The sequence below is a fragment of the Dreissena polymorpha genome, chromosome 7, assembly GCF_020536995.1.
Source record: "Dreissena polymorpha isolate Duluth1 chromosome 7, UMN_Dpol_1.0, whole genome shotgun sequence".
Classification (NCBI taxonomy): domain Eukaryota; kingdom Metazoa; phylum Mollusca; class Bivalvia; order Myida; family Dreissenidae; genus Dreissena; species Dreissena polymorpha.
In genome coordinates, this window is record NC_068361.1 from 31,266,624 (window position 1) to 31,292,154 (window position 25,531).

The following is a 25,531-nucleotide window of genomic DNA, read 5'->3' on the forward strand; positions in this document are numbered from 1 at the left end:
AGAATGAAATACAAAGTGTTTCATAACAGTGTAAAATATAATAAAGCAGAACGTCCTTATGGTACAAACCCGTCAATCTTTAATATATTTTATCATAAAATCTAATATAAAACACACTGGAAGGTTGCATAAACTGTGACGATATTAAACACATTGTATACTAATTTAAGTTGTTTAATAAGAGAAAATTATTGAAATAAAGACCTAATACACACCAATTAAATGCAAACTTCTATTTAGCAATTATTTTTCATTGCGCTCCAGTCAGTAGTTGCTGATAATTTCCTCGCACAGATAAGTCAAGAATTGTGCATTGAATTCCATACAATTGTTATCAATTATTTAATTTATACTTTCAATAGTTTTTTAAAGTCCTATATATCTAAGACAAATAATTGAACCGGATGTCTAATGAATCGTCGCTAAATTTCAGGAAATAGTTGCTGATTAAAAATTTTAAAAGAAGGACGAATGGAGATTTTCGGAGTTTTCATACAGCTATATACGTGCAAGCACAACGTGGTAAATACGTAATATTGAGAATTACAAGCATTTCGCCACTTCTAAATATCATTGAATATATTTCAACTGTAACATTATATAAGGATATCTTTACCTATCGTTTCATGACTATAAAATGATTCATGTATATAATATGTCAACATTTAACAAACCTTTCAATTCAAACCGGATGAAAGCAGAATAACACCTGTCATATTTCATCAATTTAACGTTTGGTTACGTTCAGTCGTTCTGTTCTGGCTCAGAATAAATGTAAAGACATTTGTTTCATTATCATGATGGTGATGTTTGTATGACACATTTTGATTGTCAACATCCATTAGTTGAGGAGCAGCATTCGTGATGTTAGAAGGCCTGAATGTTATTGTGACATTTCTTCCATAAAATAGACGGGAAGGGGTTTCAACTTCAGTACAGCCGCAGCTGTGGGCGCATGGTTGTTAAGTCGCATCTGAAACAATCGTAGTTTAGACATAATACAGGCACGATTCTAATATGAATATGCATCCTTTTTTACAGGGGTTCATGTAGATTTGGTTTAGTTCTTTATTCTTTAAATACTTCCGTCCGTCTGCGAGTCGGAATGTTTGCTGCTAGAGGGTTGAAACTGTACAAACATATCAACGAGCATGTGAACGTGTTCATAGCAAATATCTTCACAGTGAATAAAGGGATCAGATGACACGAACATACATTTTCGTCAGTGAAAATTACATTTATCCATCAGTGGGATAAATGAAATAACGATGTGTTAGGCAAATAAAAATTATCATTTAATCAGTTTAATAATTGAATACCACAAACATTTTTTTAAGATGTAGTTATGTTATGAAATACATTATACGCATCATTCGTTTAATATATGTGTAAGCTACAAACATCATCAACTACCTTTTTAACTTTTATGCAAAGGAATGTGTATGATTTGTAAGTGGCAGAATACTCCTTTTAGTAAATTGATATTTATATGGATTAATTTGAACTGTTGTTATTACCTTTACTGACAGAGCACCTATTGCACTTTATTTGGAAGCATTATAAGCGTGAATAATGTGACTTTTTTACCATATCGACGTACTAGCAGTTCGTCGTACTAAAACGGATTTAACTTTTTTGTTAAGATACCATTTTTTGTCTGTACCGGAAAGTATGACAAAAATATTCACCTTAGGATGATCATAAAATTATAATTGCAATTTAACCAATTCTATATACAATGGATCAGTATTTATAAACATTAAACATCATTTCAGTTAAAAAAAAGTGTGTTTGTGTTTAGGCTATTTCGAAGTTTCCATAAATATAATTAAGTGGCAAAGCCCGTGAAGAAACTCAGTAAATCATGAGGGAATTATACAGACCTCCACGGGCTGGGCCAGTAACAATGAAAATCTTGTGTTTTCATAACCATTAAAATCTTGTATTTTCATAACCATTAAAATCTTGTATTTTCATAACCATTAAAATCTTGTATTTTCATAGGTTATTTATGTAACATTTATATTATTTTCAGGAGTCTTAACAGTCAGGTTACTCTAAGAATATTTGTACTGGAAGCGTCATGATCGAATGTACACGTTAAGTATGAGGATGCTTCCAACAAAATGTCGATGCATTCCAAACATAAGCTGCGGAGAAATTGACTTGTCAAGAAATGATCAAGAGAGTACGTACATTTTTTCGGGGGAACATCATTAACTTAAAAAAAAAAGAAAGTTTGAACGAAAACCTTAGTTCATACTAATAACTCAATACTTATGCCGTGTTGTTTAACTATTACTAGTATTTTCCACTGATGAATATATGTAATTGTATATTAATCTAATATTAACGTTATTTGAGGCTACCGTTGCGAGGCGGTGATGTTCAGAATTATATTTATTGGTATTAAATTTGTGTATATTGTGTTATCTTTATGTTGGCAATTGTATATGAACGTGATAATTGCTCGGATAAGTGCTATGTTCGGCTAGCTTATTAATCGTTTTAAACAGTAATGTTTTGCATATTAATCCGTTTCCACACTTGTGATCTCAGCTTCAATAATTTAACTTGTGTTTTGTTTGATTGATTTCCTAAATATATAATAATACTGGCTGATAAAAATTAAATATAAAACTGATGGTAGCAGAACAACATCCACGATATTCTGCGTAAATATGTTTGTAACGTTATAAGCACATCTGCTTGTTTTGCAACTTAAATGTTAAGACGCTCGTTTCATTATCATGATGGTCGTGTTCATATGATATGTTTCGGTTATAACTATATATAAATTGATCAGTATCATTCAGTTTGATTCAAAGAAAAGTAGTCCCGGGGTTTTAACTTCAAAAAGGCCGAAATCGGTGTGAAAACGCGGTCTTGGGACCGTGTGTGAAACTGTCCTGATTATTGTTTTGAATAAAACGTGTTTAACAATGACACTGGGTATCTTTACAATATCTTTATCATTGGAGAAACGGTAACAATCATCTGTGAGTCTTAGACACGTAACCATTTCATTAAGGGCGGTACATAGGATACAAAACAAGAGCTTATCAAAGTAGTGGAAAATCCCCGCCGAAATGTGTTTGCTCCTATGACAACATTTGTTTTAGACAGTAGAAAAATATTTGTAAAACATGGCACCTGTGTAATATATTTATATTTCAAAGATCAATTAGTTTTATAATGTTGGAGTAATGCGGTAGAAAATAAAATACATGGAAGTGAAAGAAGGGGAGTAAATTAAAAAAGAAGACTATTAACAGTTACTGTTCTTGATCACTGTATTTTTCCTTAAACACATATATTCATTTTACATTGAATACTTCAGTGTTCAAATTAAAATAATATTGTAAACTTAGATAAAGGGAGATTTAAAAAATTGAAAAGCTGAAGTATTTACTATGAAATTGAATTAAATATCATTTAAAATAAAAAAATAGATAATATATATATATATATATATATATATATATATATATATATATATATATATATATATATATATATATATATATATATATATATATATAATAAAATAAAGAGAGATAATTAAAAAACTACAGCCGAAAGAGTTATGGTTCATGTTCACTGCACTTCTCCTAATTGCCATCTGTTTATATTTCTAGTTTCAAGTGAATCCCTTCAGTAGATTTAGAGTTATGCTCCGGACAAACAATGGACTTGAAATTAAATGAAGAAAGCTAAGGTATATAGAGTTATGGTTCTTAGTTACTGCACTTCTCCTACTTATCGTCTGTTTATATATTTCAAGTTTCAAGTAAATCCCTTCAGTAGATTTAGAGTTATGCTCTTGAAAAAAATGAAATTAAATAAAGGGAGATAATTCAAAAACTAAGGTAGAATGAGCTATGATTATTAGTCACTGCACCTTTCCTAGTGGCTATCTGTTTATATTTCTAGTTTCAAATAAATCCCTTCAGTAGATTTAGAGTTATGCTGCGGACAAAAATTTACCTTGAAATTAAATAAAGGGAGATAATTAAAAAAACTAAGGTAGATAGAGTTATGGTTTTTAGTCACTGCAGTTTTCCTACTTGCCATCTGCTTGTATTTGAAGTTTAAAATAAATCCCTTCAGTAGATTAAGAGTCATGCTCCGGACAAAAATTTACTTGGAAATTAAGTAAAGGGAAATAATTAAAAAAACTAAGTTAGAGACATTTATGGTTCTTAGTCACTGCACTTCTCCTACTTGCCATCTGTTAATATTTTAAGTTTGAAGTGAACCCTTCAGTACATTAAGAGTTATGCTCCGAACGAATATTGACTTTGAAATTATATAAAAGGGGGAGATAATTCAAAAACTAAGGTAGATAGAGTTATGGTTCTTAGTCACTGCATTTCTCCTAGTTGCCATCTGTTTATAATCTAAGTTTCAAATAAATCCATTGAATAGACTTGGAGTTATGCTCTGAACACAGTTGTGGACGGACGCACAGACGCACAGATGCACAGACCCACAGACGGACGGGACCAATTACTATATCCGCTCCGAATTTCTTTTCGGCGGGGATAAAAAGACAAAGAATATAACTGCGGTCAACGACTTGGAGCTATCACTTTAATGCATTCAGGATATAAAACCGACCATGAACTTAATGCTTTCATAAAAGAAATTATGTCAAATATTTTGGATGATCATCGATATAATTGCGTAAAATAAACCAGCCCTTATCCACAGTTCATTTCCTTAGGGACGTTTTCATAGCCATTCATTTAATGTAAGGACGGTTTCGCCATAACGGAATGTAGTTTCCAGAAGGACTATAATGCAATTATGGATTTGTGCGATAATTTTGTTTCCGGTATGCGGCTATTCATTTAATTAAAAACGTTGCAAGCAAATTGTTATAAAAAAATTTAGTACTACAAATTCTGATTCATGTGTTTTAAATAGTTCATTTATGCTATGCTTTAAAACGAAAAGACCTCGTTCAATCAATTTTAAACTATTTTTAGTCGTACGTATGACTGACAATTGGGCCACGACAAAACTTAAAAAAGCTCCGTCGAAATTGAAGAACAGTTGCTGCATATATATTTCTAACATAGATTATTTTTATTCAAACTGAAGAGTTGGGTCATAAAAATTACAAAGTAACACACTGTGGGGTCTAACACGCGTTTTTTTTAAATAAAAAAATACCGCTGATCCAAAGCAATCGCGTAATGCAGAGAATGTAAATTAAAGTGTTATAAATGGACTGTTAATGTTTTTCATGGTGCCACTTGCATGTTCATCAACTACAATTTCATCAACCTATAGTAAACCACGCATACGATTTGAAGAATGATTGGACACAATGCAATAATGAAAATATATATATATACAAACAAGTTGGATTTATTCCACATCAGTTGGTGAAGTACGAAATGTAGTCTAGTTAATTATAAGAAAAAAACAACAACAAAGTAAGTATTTTCATTTCTCTACATTCAATTCAGAGCGAAGTCAATTTAAACGGAGTAGTATTTGCAGCATACAAAATCATATTATATAATACTAAATTAAATAAGACCAATACAATAATCAGCTTATAACACCGTAAATACGTCATTAACCCGTTTAACGAATCGGTATCATTAATAAAGATAGCGTTCTTAAATTTTAATTTTATTGGTAGATATAAGGCATGTCAGTACATATAAACACAGCTAATAATCAATAAGGAAGTGACCGGATGTGAGAAGCGGAAATCCCTGTGGTTGATCGACGAAAGTTACCTAGTTTTGAGAATGGCATATTTTGATTACACAATGTATACAGTTTTCAAATAAAATAGGACAATACATTTTGAAACTGCATTCATATATTTATATATATATAAATAAATATATATATATATATATTTATTTATATATTTATGTTACTTACTTATACTCGGAAGTAGAACTGATACCAATATTAAATCCGAAAAATGCATCTTCCTTAGGAACTTATATAACACCTGAAGTGATACGATATTTTGAAAGCTCAAGTACTCATTTACTAAAACAAATAAATCGAGAAATCATTAAAAAAACAAGTAGTAAATAAAGGAATCAAACACATTTCGAATTAGATTTTTGTGTTGTTATATAATAACAATCGACTACCCCAAACAAACTAATAATTACATTAAAAAAACTCGACTAAACAATAACGTCTTTTCACAAGTTCACATAAGTGTTCACGCCCATAGACAGTAGATTGTATAAAAGTAAGTGACGTCAATAATGCGCAAAGAGACAATAACTTAGCCAAGTTGTAGTTTAAATGGTCATTTCCGTAAGCAGTTACTTGTATAATTAGTCAAACAAATACATGGTTTATTTCTTCAAGTCATTACAGAGTGTGTTTAGAAAAACAACATACTATAAATAAGTAGATGTTACATGTGCTTAAACGTTTAACATCAACACAAAATTTTATAAAGTTGTTTTCGACCTTAGTACATTTTCCTTTGAACATATGTAAACGTGAGCCTTAACACATCGTTGTTTCAGGTATTGTTTAATTGTTGCCACACACTCCCTATTCGTCGTCAATAAACCAAACTTGTAGCCGATACTACAAACTACATCCAAAGCATGACGGCGAAATGTGTAGTATTTGTATTTAATTACAAGAACTCATATATGCAATGTCAGTTATAAAATTAACAATAACGTCCACTATCAAATACTAATTTTTATAAATATTATGAGCTGTTTCTAACGACTATAATTAATTGCGCAAATAAAATAAAGGCTTATAAATTGTTCATAAACTAAACAAATATAGAACGAAATACATAGTGAAATAATACTCTAAACCAAAGCCTAAAGCAATACACTTTTTCAAAACCCAGAAGAAAAAACACATGATTGTCACCGATATATCCTTGCGATGTTTTGAAAGATACTCACTATTATTAGATGCATTTCAAATGTAATTATTTTTTTATAAATAAATGAAATCATTATCAACACTTCTTGTTATGGCTTTTTAGTATTTTAACTTAACATGGGCTTTTATATTCATCGGGAGTATATTATGTATTGGTGTAAAAATCTCCCCTTTAAGCGCTTAACCACTAAAGATGTAGCAAAGAAATAGTGTTCAGAATTCTCAGACTTATTTACAGTTTAGTATAAAAATATAAATTGATAAGAAAATCTTATCTTCAAACGTTACAAAATGAATCAATATTCAGGACAACAGAAAATCGCATAATTGCTTAATGAACTATTAGTGGCCTAGTTTATAGCCGGTTACTATTGTTTCTTATCTAATTGAAAGGAAGATCAACGAAATTAAGGGTAGAGTAGCACATTACTAATATGATTCGTTTATGTTAAACAGATTTAACGTAAACTGACCATTCGTCAGACAATTTTACTTTATATAATACTGATATTTGATATTCATAAGGATGTTAAGCAACTCAATACCATTTTAAGACTGAATGTGTTTATTAACTTTAACAACAAAAGAGATTTCTTGTCATTTTAAACCAGACTATTAAACATAATATATATATATTGTTATAATATAAAGTGTGTTAAGTATGATAATAGCGAAAACTAAGGCCACGATGAAATGCACAGGGTAAAACATTGTATCGTCTCTTAGGCGCTCGAATACATGGTCTAAATATTATCTTCTATTAATCTTAATCATGATCTGATTTAAGACTCAAAGTCTCGTAAGTTGTTAACAACAGGTAATCAAGCAATTTACTAGACAACAAAAAGTTATGAAATTGATTTTGTTGCTAAAAACTGCACTGTACAATTATATTACTGCAAAGAAACCATTGAATTGAGTCTGGCGCAATGATGGTGAAATGCTTTTCAGAGGTATGAATTGATAACAGATTTACTGCAATGCAAGTGGCGGAAGTAGAATTAGTACACTATAGCTCAGTTCGGGGCCCTTTTATGAAATATATATATAAGAAACATAAATCAAAAATATTTTTTTCTTTCAGTAATTATAATCATTTAAAATACTCATCAAGTGAATCTTCAGCTGCATTAGAATAGAGAAAACCATTGTTATACAAAGCGGTACTTTATTTACAGTGAGACACAAAATACATTCACTAGACAAGACACATATGTACATAAAACTCGCAAATGTGTACAAAATAGGGTCACCACCTTTTAAGGTCAATGACAAAATACTAAGGGTTTAAGAAGATTTATGGAGCTAAGAACTTCACACTTAGCCTAGAACTAATCACGAATTAGAAAACTTTACTGTACTGCATATTAGTGAAGGTTTACTCCTTTTAATAGAAAACAGTTATATAATTTAAATAAACTACACTATCTAAAGTACTGTATTATATAAAATAAAATTTAACAAATCCACGTTTACATGCGAAAAGAACTTGATACATAATTAAGGTTCAAGTTTTATATAAAATAATACAATAACCAACCATGCTATTTTCACCTTAGATGTGAACAAGTCAACATAAACGAGCCTAACAATTTATATAGTATAAAATAGCAGTCAGTAGTTCCATTTTCAACACTCAATAATTCCATATACACATCAAAAGTGAAAATACTGACAAGACTCAGGTTTTAAGTTTTATATTATATAAGATAAAAGTACAGAATTCCATTTTCAACAATTAACAATTCCATTTTTACATACGTTGTAAACATCTAAAAATAATTAGGCTTCCAAGTTAATATTACATCACACAGCAGCATATAATAACATGTTCACCTCAGAAGAAGTGAACATTTTACAAAAATTAAGCTGTAAGTGTATTACTGTATAATGTAACAGTGAACAATCCCGTCCATTTTCATGTCTTAGGTAAACATGGTAAAAAAGAATAGCATTAGGTTCATGCATAATATTAATAAAAATAACAATTAAATATACATTGTTATCTCAAACGTGATCATGTTAACATAGGTTATCTGTAAAGGGCATATTATACAACATAGCAATAAACAATTCCTGTTTTACCTTAGAAGAGAATATGGTAAAATAATGTAACTTTAGCCTTTATTATATGTAATACAACAGTCAAAATTTCAATTTTCAGAAGTGAGTACGGCTAATTAAATAAGATTAATATTAATATTAATATTTTATTAATTCATAAAATCGTAGATAAATGTGTTTTATTAGCAAAAAACATGGCTGGTAAGTTGTGTGTGACATACACAGTCAAATAATTGTAAAACTCACTCCCACATACTTCAAGCTAAACCCAAAACGTATGTAGACCGCTTTGAAATGTTTAGGGTTTATATATGTATTCTGTGTGAGGCTACATTATAATAAATTTTGTCATGTGATTGGGTGTTAGTCTCCCCTGGAACGTCATTCCCCTGCTCGGCCACTGAATAATAAGTAGACGTTTCTTGGGACAAGGGCCTTGATTCCCGCAAGCCAGTGTACAGATGAATTTCCGCCACCTGTTGATTGGTCTGGAGAAAACACAGAAATAATTATTCCAAATACCTAAGAAGGAGAGATATTATGACGTTCATTCGCAAGTTTTTTTATATTTCAGGTAAGTGATGAATCGCTTCTATAACACATGCCAATAAACAGAAACGTTATAATTATTACAACTTTGTTTTCAAACTCACACTTGGCCAAACATATTTTCTGACGTGTACTAAGAGTTTTTGTATGAATACGAATAGCACCCTACATATTGTTGGCAATACCTTGTTAACATTGTCATCATAATGGTCACATATGATAGTACATTCTAAAAAGAAATATATGATAATTTATAAACGTTACACTTGTACACACATATCTTACTTATGATATAAAGGTCCTTGCTAATATATAAGAAAACGTATATAAGTATATAAAGCCCAATGTGGTGTTGTGGTTAATTCAAATGCATAGTTAAGCAAAATTTAAACATCAAAAAAAAAGAAAACCGTGATTTAATAAAACATTTGATTAAATTTCTCACGATTTAATTAATGGGAATGGCAAAGATTACGTGATTTAATGCGCTAAATCTTCTATATAACATGTACATTTGCCTTTGGTAATCCAGGGCCCCGTTTCATCAAAATTTGCGATGCGATATTATCGCCGATCGCCGATTGCTGATCTTTTACCTGCGATTGCGATATTTTTTAAAAAGCGTTTCATCAAACATATCGCAGATTCTTGCCGGTAGTTTGCCGGTAGTTTAGTGCTATGAGCACGGGGCCCTGGTGGTGAAATAAAGTAGACTAGTGCTGGTAAGTAGCATGTCTATCCGTAGTATCGGCCTTCTTAATGAAAACACAATAATTTGGGAAGTGAATCAATAAAAAACACGTTTTGATATATGTCAATCTATAATAAAATGTGCATTCTTGGACATAACAACAAAAACTGCATTTAAATCGGCATTGTGTTGGCAAAATACTTGCTAGACCTAACTCCCTGTAGTAATCTGATTCATGTACAATGTCGGCCTTTGTGATTGGTTGCTAAGGTTTTTTATAATGCGCATGTGCTTGTTCTATCAAAAATATTTGAATGAAAAAATGAAACACTTGCTCATGTGCTCATGTTGTTCTTAAAAGATATTTACTCTTTTTTATCTCAAAAATAAGCGACAAATAAAACATTTGATAAAGCTATTAACAAACCCTAAACAAGCTAACATAATTGTGTGTAACGTAATTTAAAAATAATAGACAAGACCTACTTTCCAATGAACACCGCAACTCATGAGAATGATCGCCGTACTAGTCATGGATAACCATCAAATAATTTAAAACTTCTAAAACTAGGAGAAAAAACATCAGCTTTCCAGCACTTCTTGAGGTTTCTTTCGTTAAAGTCAAAATACCGATACTATGAGAATAAGGGATACAACCCATAATCAAATTTTAAAGTAAATTGATTTTGAAATTGACATATCAATTATTATATGCGTAATGTAAGAAAATTAAAGGAAGAAAATGTATTACATTATTTAAAAGTATCAACCAGAGCTCAAGATAAGGGTCGTATTTTCGTAATTGCGAATTATGTTCAAGTCCGTTACGTATTTATTTTAAAATCTTGTCGTACCATTAAAAATTACAAAATCAAGTTACGAATATTATTTTTACATCGGTTCGTATCGATTTTTTTTTAGTTCTTTTCGCGTATTAAAGATCGTTTTGGTGCTTATATAGAATGGCTATCGGGTTTGTTTAACAAAGCGCATTTTTTCCAATAAAAGCGGCATGTACAGTCTATCTGTCAAAAAACAATGGCGGCGCCCAGACAGCGTCCTAAAAAACTGCAAAGCGTGCAAAAACACGCTTTTAACATATTGCACGCAAAGTGTGCCGAAGTTGAATATTAAGAAAGACATTATAGAAAAGATCTTATACGATGCTGTATGTTCAGTTGCCGACACAGTCGGAAAAGCTAAAAAAACGCGACACGACGGGTCCAAACTAAAACAAACAAGAGGGCCATGATGGCCCTGTATCGCTCAACTGTTTTTTTCTTTGAGAAAAAAACGTGTAATGCGCATGGGTTGAAATGTACTCAAGCATGTGACTTTCTTTTTCTATCCCTCGTCTCACTGGGCGCTTAAAGTTGGAAGGGTGAGCATTTTTATGTATAGAAAAAGTTACTACCGTGTTAACTAAACATACTAAAAAGCCCGGGAATTGTTGCACAGGCCCTTTGCTTATAACGTAGGTACATTTATCTCTCCAAAAGATAGTGTCGTTCTTTCTATTTCACATATTTTTAGATGCTGAAGATCAAATCTACGTATTTGATTTGAAACAGATTCACAAGACCCATAGGAATCAAAATGCCTTAACCCTTTACCAAACAACACATTTTGGACTTTCCCAATTTGAAAGAGGTTGCAGACGTCAATTGAATTAAAATGAAATATGAAGGAAATGATCAGGTAGGGTAGAAATAATTGTGATAAAAGGAGAAATTGCTCATCAACCCACACATCCCTAAGATCAACAGGCCTGAGAATATTATGATAATCTAAAGATAATTTCTTTATATTTATAAATGTATTTAATTAAGTATTGCATTTGACTTCTAAGATCAATTCATAACTTATATTAAGAAAATTATAAAATGGTCAGAAATATATATGGATTGTTGAGCAATCGACAATCATTTCAACAATTCAACATGAGTCACGATTCACAAATGGAACAATGAATCATTAGTTATTAAAAAACAGCATATACGATAGTTAAAAACATTGTACTTCATTAATTTCAACACCTTCTCTTGGATACAAAGTTTGAGTTTACCGGGCAGTATCATATATTGACTTTCCTTGAAATAATTATGTTCATGGAAGTTGTGTTTTTAAAATCAATAATATATTATTAAACTGGTTTTAACACTACAAAAAAGACATGAAATTAACATGTCATCCAAAATATTTTCATCCGGATATATGGTCACTTTCGACATATTTAAATAAAACCCGACTTTTTTCAATTTATAAGAAAAACATTCATAACACATGTTCTTACTTCAATGCCTTTGTAAGCAGTCACCATCTGACCTAAAATGGCACTAAATGACAGGGTTTTATCTCATGTTTACAAGATGTTGATGTCGTTGTTGGTCACAGCCAAACGGCCGCAGTAATCTCCACTGGTAAACGTCATATGTTCAGTTTTGTGACCCCCGGGGCCGGGTCAAATTTGAGCCCAGGGGAATAATTTGAACAAATTTGGAAGAGGACTATTAGATATCACAACATACCAAATTTAGTAGCCATAGGCTCTATAATAAAGAACAAGAAGATTTTTAAAGTTTGCACAAAATAGGCCTTATTTAAGCATATGTTCATTTTTGTGACCCCTGGGACAAGGTCAAATTTGTTCCTAGGGGCATAATTTGAACAAACTAAGTAGAGAACTATTAGATGTCACTACCTACCGAATTTGGTAGAAATAGGCCCAATGGTTATGGACAAGAAGATTTTTAAAGTTTGCACAAAATAGGCCTTATATAAGCAAATTTTCAATTTGTTTAACCCCCGTGGCAGGGTCAAATTTGACCCCAGGGGTATAATTTGAATAAACTTGGTAGAGGACTATAAGATGTCACTACATGGCAAATTTGGTAGCCCTAGGCCCAATGGTTATGGACAAGAAGATTTTTAAAGTTTGCACAAAATAGGCCTTATATAAGCAAATTTTCAATTTGTTAACCCCCGGGGCAGGGTCAAATTTGACCCTAGGGGCATAATTTGAACAAATTTGGTAGAGGAAAATAAGATGTCACTACATACCAAATTTGGTAGCCCTACGCCATACGGTTATGGACAAGAAAATTTTTAAAGTTTGCACAAATAGGCCTTATATAAGCAAATTTTTAATGTTTAGACCACCCGGGGCAGGGTAAAATTTAACCCCAGGGGCATAATTTGAACAAACTTGGTAGAGGACTATAAGATGTCACTACATAGCAAATTTGGTAGTCCTAGGCCCCATGGTTACGGACAAGAAGATTTGTAAAGTTTGCACAAAATAGGCCTTATATAAGCAAATTTTCATTTTTTGACCCCCCGGGGCAGGGTCAAATTTGACCCCAGGGGCATAATTTGAACAAACTTGGTAGAGGACTATAAGATGTCACTTCATTCCAAATTTGGTAGCCGTAGGCCTAGTGGTTATGGACGAGAAGATTTATAAAGTTTGCACAAAATAGGCCTTATATAAGCAAATTTCAATTTTTTGACCCCCGGGGCAGGGCCAAATTTGATCCCAGGAGCATAAGTTGAACAAATTTGAAAGAGGTTCACCACAGGAACATTCCTGAGAAATTTCATCAGATTTGGACCAGTAGTTTAGGAGAAGAAGATGTTTAAAGAAAAAGTTAACGCACGGGCGCACGGACGCACACACGACGGACACAGGACCATGACATAAGCCCCGCTGGCCTTTGGCCAGTGGAGCTAAAAACAACAACATTGAACGAGTGGAAGGGACAATTCTCGTGGCTAATCGTTGAAAAGATTGAAGGGGAGACCCGTTTTAATTGTGAAATATGTACAAATTCATCGAAGGCATGCAATCTAAGCACAGTTTGGGCATATGAAGGTATTTGAAAAATAAAATTGAAGAATACTGAATAAACACTGTTGAACTCGTATAAATAAAGTTGCTAGTATGTTTATTTTGAATTTTAGCATGAAAATAACCATTATTATTTATTTTTAGGTTTTTAGAAAAGTAAAGAATAATTTTCAAAACTTAGTAGTTACGTTAAGAATAAAATTTCAGAGTTAAGAATTCTTTTTGAAAATCCGGTAGTAACGTTAAGAATTTCACAAAACCTTATCTGGAGCTCTGTATCAACCAGTTCAATGTTCCACAATACCTGGAGAGATGTGTACATTGGTGATGCTCCGCGATCTGTATTGTCGTCAGGGACGACTTCATAATGAACACTTATGACGTCATGCCTCTCTGTAAATGGAAAAAAACACCTACTCGTACACAGTTTATCATAATTTTCTAACTTATGTATATATAGAGTAATGCGAAAGAAAATCTACAGCAACAAATAATTTTTTTAAAGCATGTTTTGTTTGAGTATGTATGGTGGCATAATGCATGCAGTTAGATGTGTACGGTTTTCTAAGAGAACGCATTTTGTACTGCGCTATAAAATGTAAAAGAAACAGCCATGCGCTGGAATGTTACCGCTAATGAAACAAGCATATACCCAGTCCGATCATATAGAAATGCTAGCGTTCGATCATTGCATGAGTAAATCTCCGATTGTTCTTCGTCCACAAGTACGAAATTTTGGGACGATACTAAGTGTTTCGGCATAAAGTCATAGAACTTTTATATTATTGACTTCAAGGGTCCTAAGCTATTGAGAGGTAGGAATGCTTATAACGAGACGACACGTTTTTTTAAGCAAAAAATAGCAAGTCCATGTTTTCACATGACCCGAGCGTATTTTTCCTTTTTCAACAGGTTTAATTAATTATCTTGCAATATTCAGTAGATATTCGAAGAAAGAAAGAGAACTGATTAAATTTAGAAAAACTCCAACTCTATTCACCACCGGGAAACCTAACTTTTAAAACTTGTAATACGATTATCCAATCAAAATTTTATAAAATAATTTAATATAAATTACATAATTTCTATATTAATTACATGTCTTAAGGAAAAAAACATATTGAGCAGATATCAAGATGTGTGTGTTGTTTGGGTAACTGGCTGGGAAAGGTTATTTAGAAGCAATTTGGTTTTTAAAAGGCGACAAAACCTCTTTACAACAAGCCAAAAAGTCCTCGCAATACATGTTTACCAAATGGACCAAATTGTTATCCTAATTTCAAGTATACATGTATTTAGTGCATTGATTGGCTAACAAAATGTAAATGGAATAATAATTAAATGTAATGAATCAGAGTTTGAATGTTAAGCGTAGCAATTGGTTACAGGAACTTATAGTGTGTGATCAAATGAAGGAACAGCGCTTTACATAAACTGTAATCATCAAATACGGAAAATATATTTAATATAATCAATTAACTTGAATAAATTACCTTCCTCTTGAGACACGTGTTCTACGCGACTGGAACACACAACAGCATGTAGAAAAGGAAATCACTTGTTCATTTGACATTGTCTTTATGTCACATAAACAAGTTTTCTTTATTGTTATTGCACGCATGAATCACCAGTTATAAATAACCAACTAAAATGAAATCCTGCACTGACGTAAATATTGTGTAAACAAAGGGTATGTCCAAATGTAAAATAGATAAGTTTTGTTATAAAGAGACCTTTTAACGTTTTGGTTAATTGAAAAATAGGGTCAGTGGTTCGAACCATGTTGAGTATTTATTTATTGATTTTATTTCTGTTTTTTTGCTCGAGTTAGTTCGTTCCAATGTTTATATTTTGCTATTTAATATAACGCATTAATGACAAACGTCAATATATGAAAAAATCTGTGAAAAGGCCCCTTTAAGCAAACTTAATATCTAGTTACATCTAAACTCAACTTATATTTGGCATATAACAATTATGTTCATCAACACTGTTTATACATATCAATTGTGTATAGCATAACAATGTTGTGTGTACATAACAATGGTGTTCATATATAACAATTATCTTTATACACAATAATATTGCTTATACATAACAATACTATTTATAAATATGTGTAAATGATAAAATATAGGTGTATGTTACGAATTGCTATTGAAAGCAATCAAATTTTATAAAAGTACATGCAATACGACATTTCTGCTTGTAATGCAAAGACATGTACATGCTTTGTAAATTAAATGACATCCTTCCCATGCATATCACTCGTGCATATTCGCAAACAAATACATAGTTTGAACAATAAGTCAACAGAAACGGAATGAGTCATGCGACTTTGATGAATGAAATACTATCATAACAAATGCGTTCGTCTCCGCAACACGTGTGGATGGATATTTAAAGGTGAGCGTTATACAAGAGGTAACTATTTCAATAAAATGGAATGGGAACAAATGCAGGGGTTCAACGTATAGTACGTTTTAAAGAATTAAATGTTGAAAGACTACTTTTTAAGCGAGTCAAACGTCATATTTTTATTTCCTTTAAGCATACCATAATATTGTTGGGAGCTTTCCTTGTAGAAACCAGTACCATTCACGAAGACAAATTTGCGTGCAAGGCATTGTCTACCGTAGAACACAATAAGACTCAATTTGTTTAGGCATATGAAGTAAAATGCAATTCATAATATCAAACACGCGCAGACCACCAAATGTGAAGGAAAAGGGTTTGATGTATATGTTAAAGGCAAAAACAGTATGCACACGAGTTGGAAATCAAATTTACTGCTGTCTATGCATGCAAATCCCAAATACTTACGGCGTATCTTGAAGTTGGGCGTTAGCTAAACATTAATCAAAGCGCTGTAAGGCGCTGAAGGCCTGGGGCTAGATTAGTGTGACGTAAAATGCATTTAGGATGTTTTGTCCGAATTTATACGGATTGACCCTAGCGGTTGAGTGCAGAAGCTCAGAGACAGTAAGAAAAATCAATATTTGTGTATATACTGCAGTGTACATAGGCGGTTGAGGACAACACGATACTGGTTGTGGGAACGATAACCTTTTGTTCAACTTTACAGATCTGGTAAATGTTCGTCTACATAGGCGTTGAAGATATACAACAACAACAACATGGCCGCAAAATCAATGTTATTGTTAGCGTCAAATAAATCACTTTCAATAGCCTAAAATAACTCTAATACATAATTCACAGATCAGGAAAACACTCATACTTCCTGTGTAATGTGTATACAAATAAAATCCACTTGAGCCGAAGTCTCACTATTGCCGGTAGAGCCCCGGTCCATCCTGGTTTGACGGCGACCGGCGAGAAACGGGATGATTCTTAGATTTTTTTTAACGCAGTCACTATTTCCAGTGCCGCCCCGGTTGAAGCCGGTCAACAGCCCGACAGAGTCTCGGTCAATCCGGACTGGCTACGGTGTAACCCGGTGAAGCCCCGGCAGAGCCCCGGTTGTCGCCGGTAGTGCCCCGGGTGAGCCACGGTGAAAGCTGGCAGCGTCCCGGCTTAGCCCCGGTTGTAGCCGGTAGTGCCCCGGTTGAGCCCCGGTGAAAGCCGGCAGCGTCCCGGCAGATCCCCGGTATACCGTAACACAGCCGGCACTCATCGGCAGAGAGCCGGTTTACTTATGTACCGTAGCTATATCGGGACTCTATCGGCATTCACCGGGGCGTTGTCGTAGCTCTGCCGGGGTCTGTATGGGCCCCGGCGGAGCTATGGTGCCGTCTCGGTTGTTCCCGATGCCGTCCCGGTTGTTCCCGATGCCGCGCTTTTCGTTGTCGGTCCTTCCCGTTGACTCCCGATTCATCCCGGAGGTATTAAACATTTAAATACTTTCCCGGTGAAGCCCCGGTTTTCCCCGGTTCATCCCGGTAGATCCCGTGATTTTTTAAGGATGAGTTTAGTTGTTGACACATAGCTTCATAACTAAACTATATGGTAACTTGCTGAAAGTATTCTAGCACATATTTGTCATATGCACATAGAACTGTTCTACCAATGTTTTACTACGTATAAACAATTTTAAGCTAAGTCAAAACATGAGCAAAGCATATTTAACTATATTTCTCCCTAAAGCTTAATAAATATTATATATTCTTGTTAGAATTGACATAACTTTGAAATAATCGTTATATATCGGTTGTTTAACGAACGTTAGTCGCTCTTATAAGACCATGTTTATATTCCAATCTATCCGAACTCTTTATAGTTGTTTATTGACATATAAATAAAAACATCGAATCATATGTATGTAGTTAAAGCAAGTTTTGCAACATTTTTTCATTATTCAATGTTGTACATTAGGTGTTTGTGGTTTCATAGAACATGCATATAAAGTATGGTTACTTATTTGTATTAAAACACCTACATACACGTTCACATGTTAACTCTAAAAATAAAACCCTGAGTACATTTACATGTTTTTGTATTTTTGATTATTCATTAATTAGTCTCTATTATAACGTACAACTTACCAACGGATAGGCGTTTACGCTGTACACATATCACGGCAATGAGGATTGCTATGACGATGATCAACGCAGACACTGCGCACGCAACAGCAATAATTACGATTTGAAATCCGTCGTTCGAAGCACTTGGAGTCAAGACACTTGTGTCTACAAAAATAAACAAGAAATTCTAATTATTGATTTCATTATATTTAAGGAGAAAAGCAATCGAGGAATACTAAAATATAGTATATATTTGGCAAAATTGAGAATATTGACAGAAACGACACGATATCCCTTTAATACAAGCATTATTCCAATTAAAATATCAAATTATATGTAAAATGTATCCACTTTACCCATGTAATCTGTATTTGCATCGTTAGAAATCGGTTGGCTTTTCGTGGTAGATGTTGTATCGGAACGTTCGTCTGAAATATGTTATTTACATTACATTACTGCATGATACGTTGGCATTTGAGACCCATGAATCAACGAAAAATAACACATCGTTCAGATGGTTATTTTATATTATAAACTGTTGAAAGTCATTTTAAAGTTGGGTAACATTCAATATCCATATCCTATAGGTAGGCATATAATAGTCATATAATATATCATTCCGACCAATATTATCTCATGTTTAAACAGAACATTATTCTAGTGTTGCATCTGGGTTTGCATAGTTTTCATACGAGCCTTTAAAAACAACATCACGAACCTTGACATGAACTTCTCAATATCCATACGTTTGCTATGAAGGTCGGATAAATATAACTAATAATTAGTTTAAACCTATTTATTTTAGCTCGATTGCATAGAAAGTAATTCCTACTTATATGAAATGCTCTGAAGTTTCCTGGGCCTAGAACCAGTACTTGGTGTCTATATGGGAGATCGAAAGAACGCTCCCACAATAAGTATTGTAATGACTAGGTTTTCATAATTGAACTAGTAATACATTAGTTTCAATAGGAAAAGAAAACATATTCGCCACTGAAAAACTATTAACATAATGTTGGAATGAAATAAAAGATAATGCGTTATAATGCGTACAGATGTTAGTAAAATGTAAACATAAAAGACTCAATATTGCAAGCATCATAGTGATATGAATGTTTTGCAGAAAAACAGAACTTTATATAAAACATGAACAAAACAAAGTACAAAGAAACATATTTACACTAATAAACGCAAATATGGATTATAATAAATCAAAGACAGATATATTTCCAACACCTATATATTTCCTTAGTATCGCGGGCTACGGCCCCTAAACCCCCGCTTTGTCGATAGTGGTAAACAACTGCGTATCGGTAAAGTGCAATCTAGCCTGTTTTTGTAGTGTTTAGTGTGGCCGCTACGGCATGTTTACAAACAATAGATACTTTTTATTGAACTGACATGTAATTAATGCTATACTACTTCGTAAACTAAGGAGAAACGTTTCGATGTAATGTTTAGATGATGTTTTGTATCATGACAGTTTTTAATTTATTGTAATTTACATGTAATTTAGAATATATTCATATTTCAGTTCAAATGATATGCATCCAATGTTGGGAACCAGACTACAACCAGACTACCAATGTTCACGGTGTTTTTGTATTATTAGCCAATGCACAATTTGGGTTTATTCATTTCGGACCTATAATGAATGAAGGTCATCTAAGGTCAAAAGTGACGTTAAACAGCTAAATCGAAAAAGGTTGCAGATAAAACGGTGGTGTTATCACAAATCAGAAAGCCGGAATATAGGATTACACAATATCAGGAAGACGCTTAATTACGTTATTTACGTGCAATTTGCTCATGCGTTTCAAAAATGAAAAAAACAAACAAACTATGACATATCATGTGATCAAATTAGTATTGAAAGACGTGCAAGACTTGAATTGTTAGAAGGATTGATCAGAAAATTTCCATCAGATTTTATGCTGTCAGTTAAAGGGTAAAATAACATTCGTTTTATCACTCCATCCTTTGGTCAGGTCTCGGTCTTAAGGATTGACGGTCGGTTCTCTTCTTGTCGTTTTTTTTTCCCCTATCATTTATAGAAAAAACTAATTTGTTCTTAGTAGTTTACATATTATTATTAATTATATACTTTTTTTTTCGATTGATGACATTGTATGTAAATGCATTTTTTTAAATTTTTCAATCGCAAACAATGTCTTGTTTTTCTTTTCTTCAATGCAATAAAAGTTTGCTCAATGCTTAGACATTTCCCGGGGACAATAAACAAATAACATTTTATGAACACACACAAGTTTTTCATTGTTTAAGTTTGTATTCAGAGCAAGTATATCTTAGCCAGTTTACAATACATCCACTCAATTACATACTTATAGGTTAATAGACGTTTCACTGTACAATACGGAGATATATTTGGACGAGCACACAGTTTGAAATCATATTGGACGAGCCGTAAGGCGAGTCTAATATGACTTCAAAATGTGTTCGAGTCAAAATATATCACGTATTGTACAGTTTAAACGTCTAATAAGCTTTTTATTTTATATCCCTTTCTTAATTAAGCTCATTGTTTGATTTTAATGCTGCAATATGCACGTATAATCGTTATTTGCAGTACGATAACCTGTGAAACGTATTGAATATATTTATGAGAAATGTGTGGATTAGCAATTGCATTTTACTTAGAATTGGGTTCAAATGCATACATTTATTGTATTTATATATTTAACGAATACATTAACAAAACGATACCCATTAAACAGACGCTTTAATTGCATCTATGCTCTTTTCAAGACAAGCGCATGTTTGATTCGATTATTGTACAATCGGATACTTTTTCTCGGCAACGGCTTTTATCGTTATAAAACAATTGATTAATGCACTTGAACTCAACTGTCCAATATGGAAAAATACAGACTGTTTGGATAGAATCAAGTGCTTCCATTATCAGAGGCGTATTTAGGTGGGGGGCTAGGGGGCTAAAGACCCCCAGCTGGCTGGCTAGACACGATTTTTAATAAAAATGAGCCCCTTACAGTTTCAATCCACTTGTGTATTTACTGTCATATGTCCCTAATTAAGCCATAAACAGCTGTCGATTTGTGTGATTAGCCCCTAGGCATGTGTACAGACGATCTAACCTTCGTCAGCTAAAGTGCACGCTTCATTGATTGTAAGTAATAAACTGCGCTATTTGATTGGCTGAAGAAAATACATTCAACTAATGAAATTCATCTATACATTTAGCTATAAGTAAATGTTTACAAATGGCTGCCGCATGAGACTTGTGAAAAACAATATGTCTAGTTGTAGCAATTAAAGAGTTTAGACGAACGCAATGGACAATCATAATTATTTTTTTGGTAATTTCTTTGATGAATTTAATTGGTATTAGCTCTTTAGAGTGATAATCCTTTTGAGTAACAATTTATTGCCAGTGAAATTCAACTGCACACTTAATGAATGGCAATTATTTTTATTTATTTTTTATTTCTTTACAAATCGGGCTATCTGCTTTGATGTTCATCTATAGTTTTTGAAATTAAAAAAGACTCAAAAATAAAGAATTACTTTGCTATATGAAACTAAATCATTTTCTAAAAGCGTGACAACATCGAGGCAGCAACACCCGAATTAAACTACACAAGAAACCTAACGACTCCCTTTGTTGACACTTTTGTGAACGAAATGGACACCCAATTCAGTTATTTGCAGACTAAGGCAGCCATGGGATTGAAGTTTATACCTGAACAAATGTGCTCCTCTCCTGTCAGTGCTAGTGACCTTGAATGGTTCAATGATGATCTCCCTTCCACTCAGTCCCTGCCTGCTGAGTTGCACTTTATATGGCAGGCTAGGTGGAAGGGTGTACCCAACACACCTACTACCCTTCAGGGCTCTGTTGCACATTGTGATTCCCAGCTATACCCCATCATTTACACTGTTTTGTCCATATCATGTGTGTTCCCTGTCACATCATGCGAGTGTGAAAGGAGTATCAGTGCCCAAGGACTTGTTAAGACAAAACTAAGATCATCAATGGGTCAGGACAGGTTTTCCACTGTGTGTCTGCTTTCTATTCATAGGAACATGGACACAAACATTTTAATGTTGTACCTAAGTTGACCTAGTAGGATATCCAACAAGGTTAAATAGGAGGTCCACCCATCTAACTCTGTTACAAAAGTTATGGATAAAGATAATGTCTCCCACCACTTTAGTGGTTTGAGAGACATTTGATTTACCCCTGTGTGTCTGTCTGTCCGTGTGTCTGTCACACTTGATGTGTGAACTCAAGTTCTTATTTGTTTTACTTGCACTTTTATCATGCAAAATGCTGATTAGATAGCAGGAAATCGCATCATTTCAAGGTGCCATTTAAAAAAAAGTTCGACGACGGAAGGGTACACCCCTCCCGCACCCTCCCCTGTTGAGCCCCCTCTGAAAATTTTCTGGATACGCCTCTGCATTATATATTTGGCGCAATAGTGTTAACAGCATCCATGCATCCGTTCACTCTTACGTCTACTAGAATGTTTTGTAGCAAGAGATGGAACTTGAATACTCCTATGATTAGAAAATGATAAAACGCTGCAGAATTAAACTGACGAAACATAGTAATAGAATATGCGCTAATATTATTTATGATTATTGATTAAATGAGGAACTGGAAAAAAAACGAACATTATTCGCACTAATCATTTAGAATCAAAAAGAAAAATGCATCACCTCCTTGGAAATTGAATCTCAATATAGTATAAAACATCAGTATACAATCACATGATGAATAATTCACTCATTCAACATGTAAATAATAATGTCAGTACCATTACGCCTTCCAAAGAGTTGGTGACGTCCGTTTGGAAATTATATATTTTTATTGTAATTCGAAATTAGCCACAGTTCATATTCAACTTCCGGGGACTTTTTTTTCTCATTCTCAGCCATTCATATAGAGAATACTAGGTTAGCGTTGAATACAGAGAAGTTTATGTTGCGAGGCTTAGAACGCCGGAAGCGCGAGCCTTGGCGAGCTAACCTAGTATTCTATTTATCCCATTTTTTTCAACGTGACATTTAAAATAAATAGATCTAATAACCTTAACAATAATTTTTATTCATTCTTAAAAGTGCTTAAAATCTAACGAAATCAACCATGCGTAGTGATATAGATCTACAATTTATCTGTTCTGCTACGCAAAATAGTCTTTAAAAAAATCGCACAACAACTGTACAACGAGAAAAAACATCACCATATGCCTCGATTCAATTTTACGCAGCATGCACATTTTAATACATTACGACCGCGAAAAGAGGATTTTATTCATTTTATTTTCGAAAGAAAATGATCAAAATCAAATATGGCGGCGATTGCTCCTGACAAAATGATGTCGATGCCAACATACATGTACATGTAAATTTACACACAGAGTCGTTCTAAACATAAATTATAAAAAAAAACTACTCGCCTTATTTGTTCATGGACGCTGCAGATTTTGATGGCGTCTTGATTTAGCCTTCACATCCTTTAGTTTGCAATCGAAAAAAAGATAATCCGTAAAAAATATATTAAGCTTTGAAACACTTGTTGCAAACGGGTTATTCTTACTGAATAGACTTTCTTTGATAAAATCACAAAGACAAAGTTTATTCATCAAAGAAAATACCCTTACGTTTACTTACTTCCATAAGCAAAAAAATTCGAATAGACTACTGAACCAAAATACACACCCATCTGTATGCTCTACACACACAAATTCACATCAAAATAGGCACGCTTATTCGGAAAATCAATAACACGAATAAGCTAGATCTACATGTAGATCTAAATCCTTCGTCTCACCGGTTCCATCCGAGGTAAGTAGGCCATAGAATATGCACTTTTTTATAATTACATCAACGATACATAAACACGAAAAAAATGCGCGTCTTCAATGTTTTATTCCCAGACATCGCATACTTGTTTAGTGTACACCTAAAGATGACATCACACAAATGACGCAATAAGTATGTCATTTCATGACGCAATCAATCAGCTGATTCATTTTACGGATGGCGAAATATTATGTCCCGCGACTAGATCTAAAGGTTGTATTTATAATTTTAATGCCAAAGTTTTCTCGACTCTAGAGATTATTTCTAAAAATCATTCAGTGGTTGAATACAAAGTAGTCCGTGCACGCGACAGGTATATTCCACAGTGTTGGAGACAGGCTAGTATATTCTATATAGAGAATACTAGGTTACCGTTGAATACAGAGAAGTTTATGTTGCGAGGCTTAGAACGCCGGGAGCGCGAGCCTTGGCGAGCGCTTTCGGTGTTCGCGCCGAGCAACATAAACTTCTCTGTATTCAACGCTAACCTAGTATTCTATTTATCCCATTTTTTTTTAACGTGACATTTAAAATAAATTGGTCTAAAAACCTTAACAATAATTTTAATTCATTCTTCAAAGTGCTTAAAATCTAACGAATGCAACCATGCGTAGTGATATAGATCTACAATTTATCTGTTCTGGAACGCAAAATAGTCTATTAAAAATCACACAAAAACGTTACAACGAGAAAAAACATCACCATAGGCCTCGATTCAATTTTACGCAGCATGCAAATTTTAATACATTACGGCCGCGAAAAGAAGATTTAATCCATTTTATTTTCGAAAGAAAATGATCAAAATCAAATATGGCGGCGATTGCTCCTGATAAAATGATGTCGATGTCAACATACATGTACATGTAGATTTACCCACAGACTCGCTCTAAACATAAATTATCATGAAAAAAATACTCGCCTTATTTGTTCATGGACGCTGCAGATTTTGATGGCGTCTAGATCTAGCCTTCACATCCTTTAGTTTGCGATCCAAACACAAGATAATCCTAAAAAATTCTATATTACGCTTTGAAAGACTTTTTGCAAACGGGTTATTCTTACTAAATAGACTTTCTTTGATAAAATCTCAAAGACAAAGTTTATTCATCAAAGAAAATACCCTTACGTTCGCTTACAGTTACATCCAAAAGC

General features: G+C 33.3%; 1 protein-coding gene across 2 annotated transcripts; it reads right to left on the bottom strand.

Annotated features, from left to right (window-relative positions):
* Positions 1-199: 199 nt before the first annotated feature.
* Positions 200-22,600, bottom strand: LOC127839405 (uncharacterized). 2 transcript variants are annotated; one of them, XR_008030330.1, is made up of 8 exons: positions 22,251-22,600; positions 18,889-18,960; positions 18,554-18,697; positions 16,875-16,899; positions 15,545-15,573; positions 14,356-14,444; positions 5,908-9,452; positions 200-973 (listed from the first exon to the last, which is right to left on the bottom strand). XR_008030330.1 is itself a non-coding variant. In XM_052367770.1 (7 exons), the coding sequence occupies exons 2-7, from the start codon at positions 18,890-18,892 to the stop codon at positions 9,270-9,272; spliced, it is 474 nt and encodes a 157-aa protein (XP_052223730.1). In that variant the 5' UTR covers positions 18,893-18,960; positions 22,251-22,600; the 3' UTR covers positions 5,501-9,269. The 2 variants fall into 2 exon arrangements, 1 of the variants encoding a protein (XP_052223730.1); XM_052367770.1 differs by lacking the exon at positions 200-973 and having other exon boundaries at positions 5,501-9,452.
* Between the last annotated feature and the right edge of the window lie 2,931 nt (positions 22,601-25,531).

Coding starts and splice junctions, on each gene's coding strand:
- LOC127839405 (XM_052367770.1), bottom strand. Junction 16,900..18,553: donor GCGTAAACGCCTATCCGTTG/GTAAGTTGTACG, acceptor ATTAATGTTTAG/CTAACGCCCAACTTCAAGAT. Junction 14,445..15,544: donor ACACGTGTCTCAAGAGGAAG/GTAATTTATTCA, acceptor TTCCATTTACAG/AGAGGCATGACGTCATAAGT.